At 38.4% G+C, this 10,837-nt stretch overlaps 1 protein-coding gene across 1 annotated transcript in view; it reads right to left on the bottom strand.

Annotated features, from left to right (window-relative positions):
* ptprbl (protein tyrosine phosphatase receptor type B, like) overlaps window positions 1–10,636 on the bottom strand; it is a 51,262-nt gene extending 40,626 nt beyond the window's left edge. The window contains exons 1-4 of the mRNA XM_016485221.1: window positions 10,569–10,636; window positions 9,213–9,614; window positions 7,373–8,325; window positions 6,379–6,646 (exon numbers count right to left, since the gene is read on the bottom strand). Of these exons, the coding sequence (XP_016340707.1) occupies window positions 6,379–6,646; window positions 7,373–8,325; window positions 9,213–9,614; window positions 10,569–10,620 (1,675 nt within the window). The 5' untranslated portion in view covers window positions 10,621–10,636. The remainder of the gene's footprint in view (window positions 1–6,378; window positions 6,647–7,372; window positions 8,326–9,212; window positions 9,615–10,568) is intronic.
* Between the last annotated feature and the right edge of the window lie 201 nt (window positions 10,637–10,837).

Here is a 10,837-nt window from a genome sequence, read left to right as displayed (position 1 = left end):
TTTTTTCTATTTATTTCCTGAGTGCAGTATGTGCAATTTTTCTTACAGTGTTAAATTGTTGATTTGATAGCATGCCTAAAAAGTAATGACTTGAAGTAACATTGTTTTCTTAAACAAATAAATGCCCTATTGTTGTGCTAACAATCTGTTTTCTGTCTTTGTATTAACAACTTCAAGTTTTGAGTACAGCTTACTTGAGAAATTTAAGGCAATCAGTTTCCACACATTTGTCTAGTAATGTGAACAAAGCAGACTTGTTAAGAGAACTGTTTTGAGTTCTGTGCACTAAGCTTAACTTAAATCTCTAAGTTGGCTGAACTTGTCAACACTCAAGTTTTCTGGTAACCTATACATATACACAAGTTACCTATACAAAGTTACAGTAAGTTTTATTAACTCAAAAATTATAAACTAATTTGCTTGAGAAATTTGAGGCAATCAGTTTCCACAGGTTTTCCAAGTAAGCTCAACTCATTACTTTTTACAGTGAAGGTGAATAAATAATGACAGAATGAACCCAGTTGCCAGTGGTGATATATTCACCATCATCTCACAATCTCAACATTAGTGTTTTCTGAAAACACTCAACTGAAGAGTGAGTATGTGATGATGCATAAGTGTGTGTGCATCATGGGTAACTGGCAGTAAAAGACAGGATATGTGGGCGGGTAGTCTGGTAAAGCAGGAAGGGAGGAGGCGAGCTGAAAATATCCTGGAAATAACGATAAAAAAGCTGTTGGTCTTTTGTTAGGAGTAAAACCTGCTCTTGGTTAGAGGTGTTTCTGTGTCCTGTGGAACATGATGACTTTACCAGTGTAAAATGAGCTCACATTAACTCAGAGATGATTAAACTCATACTGTCACACTCTGCTTTAAAGCAGGACTTATCAAACTGTTTGGTGAAAGAACATTAAAAAAATTAGTTGCTTACTTATACAATGTTCATTTAGATAACAAAATGGGACTGATTGCCATTCCCAGACACATTTTTCTGTCAGAGAGAGAGATTCTCCACTGATGGTTTAACCTAGACATACAAACCACAGCAACAACGCTCTCCATGTTAATACCACACGACCCTGAACCACTCACCAACCCAGCAACAATATTACATATAACACAGTAAACATTAAAGAAACGATTATCTTGATTTCATGCTGTAGTCATTGTTGGGAACTGCAGTTATTGTATGGTTCAGCTATATTTTACAGTCTGTAAAATGAGCAAATAAAAGGAAAAGGATATAGGAAAGGGAGGCTCAGAACTCAGCGCCACCCAATTTCACCAAGGTCCTGCCCCACTTATGAACCTGTACCCTGAGCCTTTGCCCCTGTCTGAAAAACCTGGTAATGCTTCAGATTACAGACCACAATTTACAGCGTAATACTGCATCGCCATGTCGTAATTACTGTGATTTCGAGACAACACGTAACATTCTACTTGGAGCTGATCACACCCTTGGACTTGAAACTATCGCACTATCAATGCCTAAACATAGCGCCTAATGAATCTGAGGTGGTCAGGTGGTAGTGGTACAAGTCGTAGCTCTGAAAATTCCCAGTTCACAAGTTGTAATTATGAGTTCTACAAGGACGTGAACACTTTTTACAAGTTGGTATCTCGTAATCATGGTAATTACGATATGGCTTGAAGTCATCACTCACAATAAAAATCAATGAGTTTCAAGATGCAACAACATTGCGCAGCATCTGGTTGTAGAAACTGCCTAAATTTAAATTCCTGAAGAAACTGGATAAACTTTCACAGGTAAGAATGTGTTGGTTTGTGTTTTTAATATCTATTAACTCAGTATTACAGGTTTTTAAACTAAAGTACCTTTCAAATGCCTTGTTTGCGAACGACTTCATCTTGTTGTATTGTGTTAGTTTAGCAAAAGCATGTTCTGAAGTCTACTGAAGATTATATATTATTCATACATGCGTATAACTACAGTTGCAGTGCAGATTCACCGGCATTGCTCTCCGATATTCACAGACCGGCGTTGACATTCCAATATGGCGGACGGCTTACGTATAGCGGTCCATAGAAACAGTTGGTAAGGAGGAATCTACCTATACATATCTATGAGTCATGCTGCATTCACGCAATGTTGTAATTACGCAATGTGATTTCGAGACAACACATGACGTTCTACTTGGAGCTGTTCACACCCTTGGACTCAGAACTATAACACTATCAATAAACATAGTGCCTAATGAATCTGAGGTGGTCAGGTGGTAGATCTGAACACAAAGCTGTACTGATATATGCTATGATATAGGCACACTCAGATGCAGACACACACAAAGGCTTGCCCTCTTCATTTGCTCTGTGTAACAAAAGGCTGATGTTAATGTTGAGAGACACAATGTTGGACCAGCACCAAATCACTTCCTGTCACCCGAGACAACCGCATAAAAGAGGGTACCAAGCAGACCAGAAATAATTCCTTATAATTAAATTTTGCACTAGTTAATTCAAATGAGCCCTTGCCCATCGTCCATCCAAAAACGCACATTGGGAGCCCCTGGCAGACAGCGCCCTCGGCCCTGTCAATTAATGGCCAGTGTGAGAAGACAAGTCCAGATTGTGGGTTCTGCTGATTAAAGGAACAGTTCACCCAAAAATAAACATCACCATTTACCCACAGTCATGTTACTCTAATATACAAACTCTGAAAAGCAAGGTTAAACAAATACATAATAATAAAAATGTTTTCATATGCTTCCTGGAGTCAATTTTCTATCACATAAATAAATAAATAAATAATGCACTTGGGTTTAGAATGATGTCAGAGACAGTAAATAACATAGATATGTATAGGTAGCTGCCACATTCAGTCGCTCCAGACACGTCGACGCGTCCGCCATCTTGGAACGGTCAATCTGTCATCACTCACAATAAAAATCAATGAGTTTCAAGATGCAACAACATTGCGCAGCATCTGGTTGTAGAAACTGCCTAAATTTAAATTCCTGAAGAAACTGGATAAACTTTCACAGGTAAGAATGTGTTGGTTTGTGTTTTTAATATCTATTAACTCAGTATTACAGGTTTTTAAACTAAAGTACCTTTCAAATGCCTTGTTTGCGAACGACTTCATCTTGTTGTATTGTGTTAGTTTAGCAAAAGCATGTTCTGAAGTCTACTGAAGATTATATATTATTCATACATGCGTATAACTACAGTTGCAGTGCAGATTCACCGGCATTGCTCTCCGATATTCACAGACCGGCGTTGACATTCCAATATGGCGGACGGCTTACGTATAGCGGTCCATAGAAACAGTTGGTAAGGAGGAATCTACCTATACATATCTATGAGTCATGCTGCATTCACGCAATGTTGTAATTACGCAATGTGATTTCGAGACAACACGTGACGTTCTACTTGGAGCTGTTCACACCCTTGGACTCAGAACTATAACACTATCAATAAACATAGTGCCTAATGAATCTGAGGTGGTCAGGTGGTACAAGCTGTAGCTCAGAAAACAAGTTGTAATTACAAGTTCTACGAGGACATGAACGCTTTTTACAAGTTGGTATCTGGTAATCACGGTAACTACGATATGTCGTGAACGCACCTTCAGATTTCGGTACGACTCCGGTTACTGAACAAGCTGAAAAGGTGCTAGAGAAGAGTGGATAAAAACGCTTTAAACAGAGACTGTCGATTTGATAAAATACACAGTTTATTCCTGACTTTCACTGTTTATTACAGGCTTTTAGGCTGTGTGTTTCATGCCGTCATTATGGTTTGGCCGTAGTGTTCATTTTTTCGTCAATGGAAACATGAACAAAATAACTTCTCAACTTTGTACTTAAACATAAGTTATTCAGTATTACAATTTTCAAAAGCAATTTGGTTTAACTGTAGCTATAAGCTATGTAACTATGGAGTTGTTGTTTTTCCTGCACTTTACATGGTTATATTTTTGTCAGTTTCTGGTGTAATAAATTTTCACCTTTTGATTTTTACCTGTTGCCTGTGTTACGGTTGTCATATTCTGTGTGATTTTAATTAGTAATAGTGATAGTAATTTTCGAACAAAACTTGAGTTAAATAAAACAGCCTACCATGTTGGGTTAGAAAAACTTGGCATGATGGAGATATTACCTGGTATGTATGTACGTATTACCTACTGTACTACACAACAATCGTTTAGGAGCAATTTGTTGTACTTACCCAGTAACTACATGGAACAAGGTGGTAACACTTCAGACACACACAGAACAAGAGTATATTTGCACAGTAATTATAGAGTTGTTGCAAAAATGTTGCAATAGTTTTAATTTATTTTGTTTGATGACCAAATTAAATCCTCTACCTTTTTGCTATAAAAAAACACATCAATTATACAGTATATATATATACACTGAGGTGTGAGTACACTGAGAAGTGCTGTATCATGTATTTTATTTTCTGTGAACAGCTGAAAAGAGGTAAGCTTGTTTTAAGCTGCATTACACCTTGATGGTATACAGTGTCATGCAAACTGAACATCAGAAGAATGTAATTGGTGATAGTGGTGTTGGGAAGTTGGAGAGTGAGGGATTGCTGGCCTGACCCGGAGCTGAGATTGACTGCAATACTTCTGTAAGGTAAGTAGACTATATGGTAAATTATAAATCAAAGCAGAAACTCATTAACTAATTTCCCTAGATTTCCAGTTTTGTTGTTTAGTAATCTCCATCATGTATCCTGTAATAATAGAATATGTGGTTATAAACACCTAGGCCTGTATGTATAATATAATGCCAATGTATTATTACAAAAAGTGTATGTTCTTGCTAAATTGCTCCCAGACGTAAGATTGTTGTTTAGCATAGTAAGTCATACATACCATGTAATATTAGAATAGGTACCCCTTAATTTCAAAATAATCATTTGTAATTTTACGTTGTTACACTTTTATTCCCCAAACTTTGCATATTGTTACCGTAGACCTACATGTACGCACTGTACAGGTACACTATTATTACAAAAAAGTATGCTGTAAATTCGGTTTACTAACGCTGTAAATTTCGGGCTGCAATCTAAAGCATTACCGAAAAACTACAGTAACTCAGCATATATAAAACATTCAGTATATCCACTGGTTTTAAAATGCTTCATAGAGCTAATTTGCAATTAATGCAACAAGTGCTATAAGTTAAAAATCAATAAAGAGGAGGGCCACACATTATATAAACCTCAATAAATTGGGCTAGTTTGGTCATAAGCTTTGAAGTACATGGTACCATCAATGCCAAGATTTCGAAGATCTCCAAAAATCTGCCGGAATGTCTCAGAAGAAAGTCTTTTCCATGGTTTCAGGTCAGTCATAATGGGGCTCATCCCATCAAGATTCCTTCCAAGAGCCTCGGGGTGTCATTGAGGGATCTGTAGGCAGCTCTAGCAACAGTCAACGTGAACGTGCACCAGTCAACCATTAGAAACTCCACAAATCGGGTCTACAAGGGAGGACAGCAAGGAAGAAGCTTCTGGTCTTGAAAAAGAAAGTCAAGGCATGACTGAAGTTTTCCTACATGTGGAACAGGAATTCTGGAACAATGTGTCCTGGTTCCAAACATCATGTTTGGCAAAAGCCAAACACTACAGTGGTTCCCATCATAAAGACAACTAAGGATTTCATATCATACAAAAAGATGCCTGAGGAGAACGTAAAGGCATCAGGAACAAATTTAAGATGAACCAGCAGATCCATAGAGCAATGATCTAGAAGAAAGTAATTAAGGGTTCTGGAATGGCCAAGTCAAAGTCCAGATCTCTATCAGGTTGAAATGCTGTGGATCGGGGGGACTTGAAGTGGGCTGTACATGAAAGAAACCCCTCCAATAAACACAGCTAAAGGAATTCTGCTTGGAGGATTTAGAAACCATTAGCAATTAATTACTTTTTTGAGTAACATGTAACATTAGCAAAAAAGTTTAAGCATAATAATATAAGTCTGACATAAGTCTGACAGAAGAGAAAAAAAGTTCATTCATCTTTACAGCCCAAAGATGCCCATGACAAGGAAATGAGAGTCAGAGAGGGTCAGTGATGGCTCTTATGAACACAGTGTTCAGCGTGGCTGCCAAGACTTCAGTGAAAAACACTTATATACAGCATGCCTACAGCCATTCACAGATACATCCTCTGGAATCTGTGTGAATGCAGGTGCTTTATCAAATCTGTCAGAACAATGTATTCCACCATATCAATGTGAACAAGAAGAACGGTACAAAGCAACCATAAATCACTGCATGCTATTGTGTAAAATATTCTCTATTTAAATAGAGAACACGAGAGCCCTCCTCTGGTTCATGACACTTCTGTTCAAGGGTTCAGATTCAGAAAACTAAAGCTATGAAGAAATGTAAGAGGACTTACCAGTTTGAACTGTAACGTTTAAGCGTATGCCATCTATCTCAGACATTATTCCAAACAAATAGGTAGCACCGGGAGTCAAACCCATCATCAGGCATGTATAATGGTTGGGACGCTTGATATCTTCAGAACATCTTGTGAAGTGAGAAGTATCATTCATAATGAAGCTACAGGATTTTCCAGGTGTTGTGAAATTAAATACACAATAATCCATATTAATACTCTCTGCAGTCACATTCACCAGACACCTGACAGCCTCCGTCGTTGTAAACTACAAACAAGAAATATACAACAGAAAATTAAAGAGGAACTGATATTGACCAGTAGTATAAAAATCAACTAATTTCCTTAGACAATGTGCACATAAACAAAATGTCAAATGTTTGCAAAGCCCCAAGTATTTGTCATAAATGGCCTATTTCTAAATTGAGACTGAGCGGCTGATGTTATGTGTTCACTGTAATTTCTTAATATTAGTGGTGTGGTTTAAACAGTGCAGCATGGTGATGCAATGCCAAGGCCATGTGTTCGATTCCCAGGGAATGCATGAACTGATAAAGTGCAAATGAATGCAATGTAAGTCATTTGGGATAAAAGTGCCAGCCAAATGCATAAATGTAAATGTAAACATGTTGAGAGGTGCACTGCCGTGACTCGTGTGAACGGCAGCACTGATTGTCCTGCAGTTTCTTACAGGTACAAGACAATCTCATGTGGTTTCTACTGAAGTTATGTAGTAACCAGCCATCCAAATTAGAGCTTGTAAATTTTGGTAGCAAAGTAGACATCAGAACGTTTGTACCTTGTCCTTTGATGGTGCATTTGCTGATTTTCCAAATTTCAAAACTACCTGAAACCTTGCTTTACTGAATTTGTCTGAATCATGTTAGCTGTTGCATTTGCAGAAATTCTTGACAGCATTAGACAAGACTGTAAGCAGATATACCATAGCAAAACTTCAAATCTGAGAGAATATAGGTAACATTTGATTGCTCACCTTTGCTGTGGAAGCCATGGTAGGAGTGACGGTAGATGGTGGAGGTGAGGTTCTTGTGCTCGGAGCAGCTGTGGTGGTGATGGTGGTTGTGGTTGTTTCTACAGTTGTAGCTGGAGCCACAGTAGTTGTGTAAGTAGCTGATGTGAACGCGTCTGTGTCCGGGGCAGGTGTAGATGTGTACGGGGCTGTAAGGGTGGTTGTTGCACTTGCTGTAGTTTTAGCAGAACTGGTGGCTGTATTTGGAGTAGCTCTAGTATCTGTATTAGGAAGAACTTCAGTAATTGCTCGGGTCGTTCTGGTTTTAAATGGCAACATAGTCTGAACATCTTTGATGATCTTTGTCGTGGTTGAGCTTTTGGTTGTGGCATTTGTCCATGCCCCATCTGTGTTTGACACTGGGACACTACTGGTTGAACTCTCAGTCAGTGTAGGATCTACATCACTGATGTTAGCTTCAGACGGTCCTGTATGAAAGTCTAAAATGGTCTGAGTTTCAGTGCTCCCATTAGAAGAACCTGAAGGCTCAGCGTCTGTTGGGGAGATAGTTAACTCTGTCTGAGAAGTCAGAGGGTTATGGGTCTGCTCCATAACATCTGAGGTCATCTCTGTCATGTCAACTCTATTCTGGGTGAAATTCTGAGGTACATGAGGAGTTCCCGTTACCATCAGAGCGGTGGAGGACACATCTGTAACATCACTCATCTCGTAGGGTGATTCTGTCTCAAGCGTTTGAGTGTAGTTCTCCTTAAAGTCTGTTTTGGCAGTAAATGTTATCAGATCACCAAGAGCAGTGGTAGCAGTGCGTTTAGTTCTGCTTCTGACTGTGTTACTGTGGTGGGTCACCGCTCTGCTTTGAGTAATGGCAGGGACTGTTAGAGTGGTCATTTCCCCTGTGGAAAAAACTGAAACCTGTTTCATTGGAAACTGTGTCATTGTTGAAACTGTGGACGGGCCTGTTGAAAAAAAGACTGATGTTACCTTTATGCAGCATGATGTGTTTTCACTGCAAGTGCGTTTCGAAAAATAAACTGTTGTGCATTTTTTAGATGGCTTTTTTATCATGAGTGCTTTATAATGGTGCAAAACTGGCAACCCAGGCTCACCTGGAAAATAAGGAAGTCACAACATTTCTACAAAATAATGTTATGTTGCTTCTTGCATGTTTCACAACACTTTCAAAGTGACATGTCCAGTAAGTGATGCTAAAAGTGGCTCCAACAAAGCTGTTGGTGTTTTACTGCCACAAATGCAAAGCAGTGAATTGTATGTACACAGTTTTGCAAAAATGTAGGGAGAGGCATATTTTTTCCTATGAACTTGTTGAAAACTAGATGTGGTTTAATAATATGAATAACCACCCTGGACAGCATAAATACATAGATTATAATACTTGTATATTGTGCGTTCATTAAGGTACTGTAACCTCAATGATGCATCACTCCTTGAAGCCCGTAATGCACCTGTGCTCAATCGATTCAACTTGATCGCTTACTGAAGATTTGTAGTTAAGACCAAAGTTTCGTAAATGATCCTGACATCACAAGCCATGTTACTTACTGTAACTAACTACAGTAATTTGAAATGATTGCATAACATTCAGATATGTTTCTTTGTACATTGATATTTTGGTCTAAATATTAGACCAATTAGACTACATGCTTGAGACATATTTTTCTACTAATGTTTTAAATCATGATAGATAAGCATACATATAGTAGTCTAATACTGTACTGTATTATATTGTAGGCCTATTCACTAATGCCAATCAAATCAACCCAAAGGCTAATTGCCAAGACAGATGTAAGTGGACATTTATGTGATGGCTAGACAGTCAGCTGACCTGTGGCAGGGCAGAGAGACTTGGACACCCGTCTCCCCTCAGAGTCCATCGTGATCATGGACCAGTTTGAATTCCTTTGCTCAAAGCAGACAACAGCCCGTTCACCCTGTTTTTTCAGGAACATCGGCATCTCTGCCAATCCAAAGATCCCTCGGTGGTTGTAGCACTTCCATGCCGGTGCAGTATCGCAGTCCCTGAGTTTGACCAGGCGAGTGTGGTGCGGGATGTTGGTGCTCTGATTGACCCACAGACATCTGGACATAAGTGTGTGATTGAGTCTCATGCTGCTGGTCCAGATCCACTGCTGAGACGGGTCACTCTCATCACACTTCCTCAGGACCACCACACTCTTGTGTGTGCTCAGACATAACCCTTTATTAGTGTGTGCGATCAGAAAACCACCTAGCGGAAAATAAATAGTTGTTTGCACGTGTTAGTTTGATGATCAGAGTAATCTGATAATAACATACAGATCAGACATTACAATCAATATCTCTGAATAAGAACACTGAGTAGGATTGTCATGGTTTCTTTGGACTTGCGAAGATAGTTTCTTTATTTTGAAGCAAGACTTTTGGCCACTGTATGGTAAAGAAAGTCTAAGGTGAGAAAGCCTTTCATAAACTCCACTCATGATAATTTCACACTTCACTTCAACAGCCAATATAGGACCTGATGTATGGGTGGAGAAAGCTGTAACTCGTTTCTGGATTTTTTCAGACACATTAGAAAAACCAATACAATCTGTTTTGCAGCATCTGAAGGATTGCAGGCCACAGTAGAAGTCAGAAAGTCTTCAGGGAGGCACATGGTCTCGTCTCGATGCAAGATAAGTTTGTCGCCTCACTGATACACACTCACAAAATAACACAGCCAAAAAAGCTAGCAAATGACAATTAGTGTTAGCTATTTGTATTAATCAGTGAAATCAGTTTTATAATCAATGTTAAAAGGACTGATAGATGAAGCTTCTTTGTGTTGAAAGTTAAAGTTTAAAATAATCATTTATCATACTTTATAATATACACCATTATTAACATACATTATATAATGCTACATGGATCAGTAATGAACACTCAATAAAATAATATAACAAAACATCCAAAATAAAAAAAACATGAACATTTGTAATATACGTAATAACAATGAATTTAATCCTGTTATTAATGTTATTAATGTATATACCGATAATGTTATTAATAAAATGTATTCTGAATGGTTATGAATACATATTTGATCAGTTCAGCGAACCTGCTATAGTTCCAATAACAGTTCATATAACTCAGGTTTTTGCTCAGATCGTCCCTAACCAACAAGATAGGAAAGCCAGTAAATAATCATAATATTAATACTCACTTAATGCATAAAAACGCTCCAGTGTTAATAAGGCAAGAAAGAGCATTTCCATGTTACTGGTTTGTAGGTTTCTCTGAACTCAAATGAGAGTTTGAGCGCTCAGGAGGAAATTCTCTTTCAGGGGAAGGAAAAGTCACTGACCGCCGTTTCCTTCTATTCAACAGTGTGAGGCTAGCGACAGTACAGTGATCCTTACACGCAAACACCTCAGAGGCTAGCCATGGCTAAATCAATACACTCATATATACTACTGATTTTTGTAATATTGG

Source organism: Sinocyclocheilus anshuiensis, unplaced genomic scaffold (assembly GCF_001515605.1).
Source record: "Sinocyclocheilus anshuiensis isolate Anshui unplaced genomic scaffold, SAMN03320099.WGS_v1.1 scaffold445, whole genome shotgun sequence".
Classification (NCBI taxonomy): Eukaryota; Metazoa; Chordata; class Actinopteri; order Cypriniformes; family Cyprinidae; genus Sinocyclocheilus; species Sinocyclocheilus anshuiensis.
The sequence above is the reverse complement of the archived record's forward strand: the minus strand, read 5'-3'. Positions and strand labels throughout refer to the sequence as shown.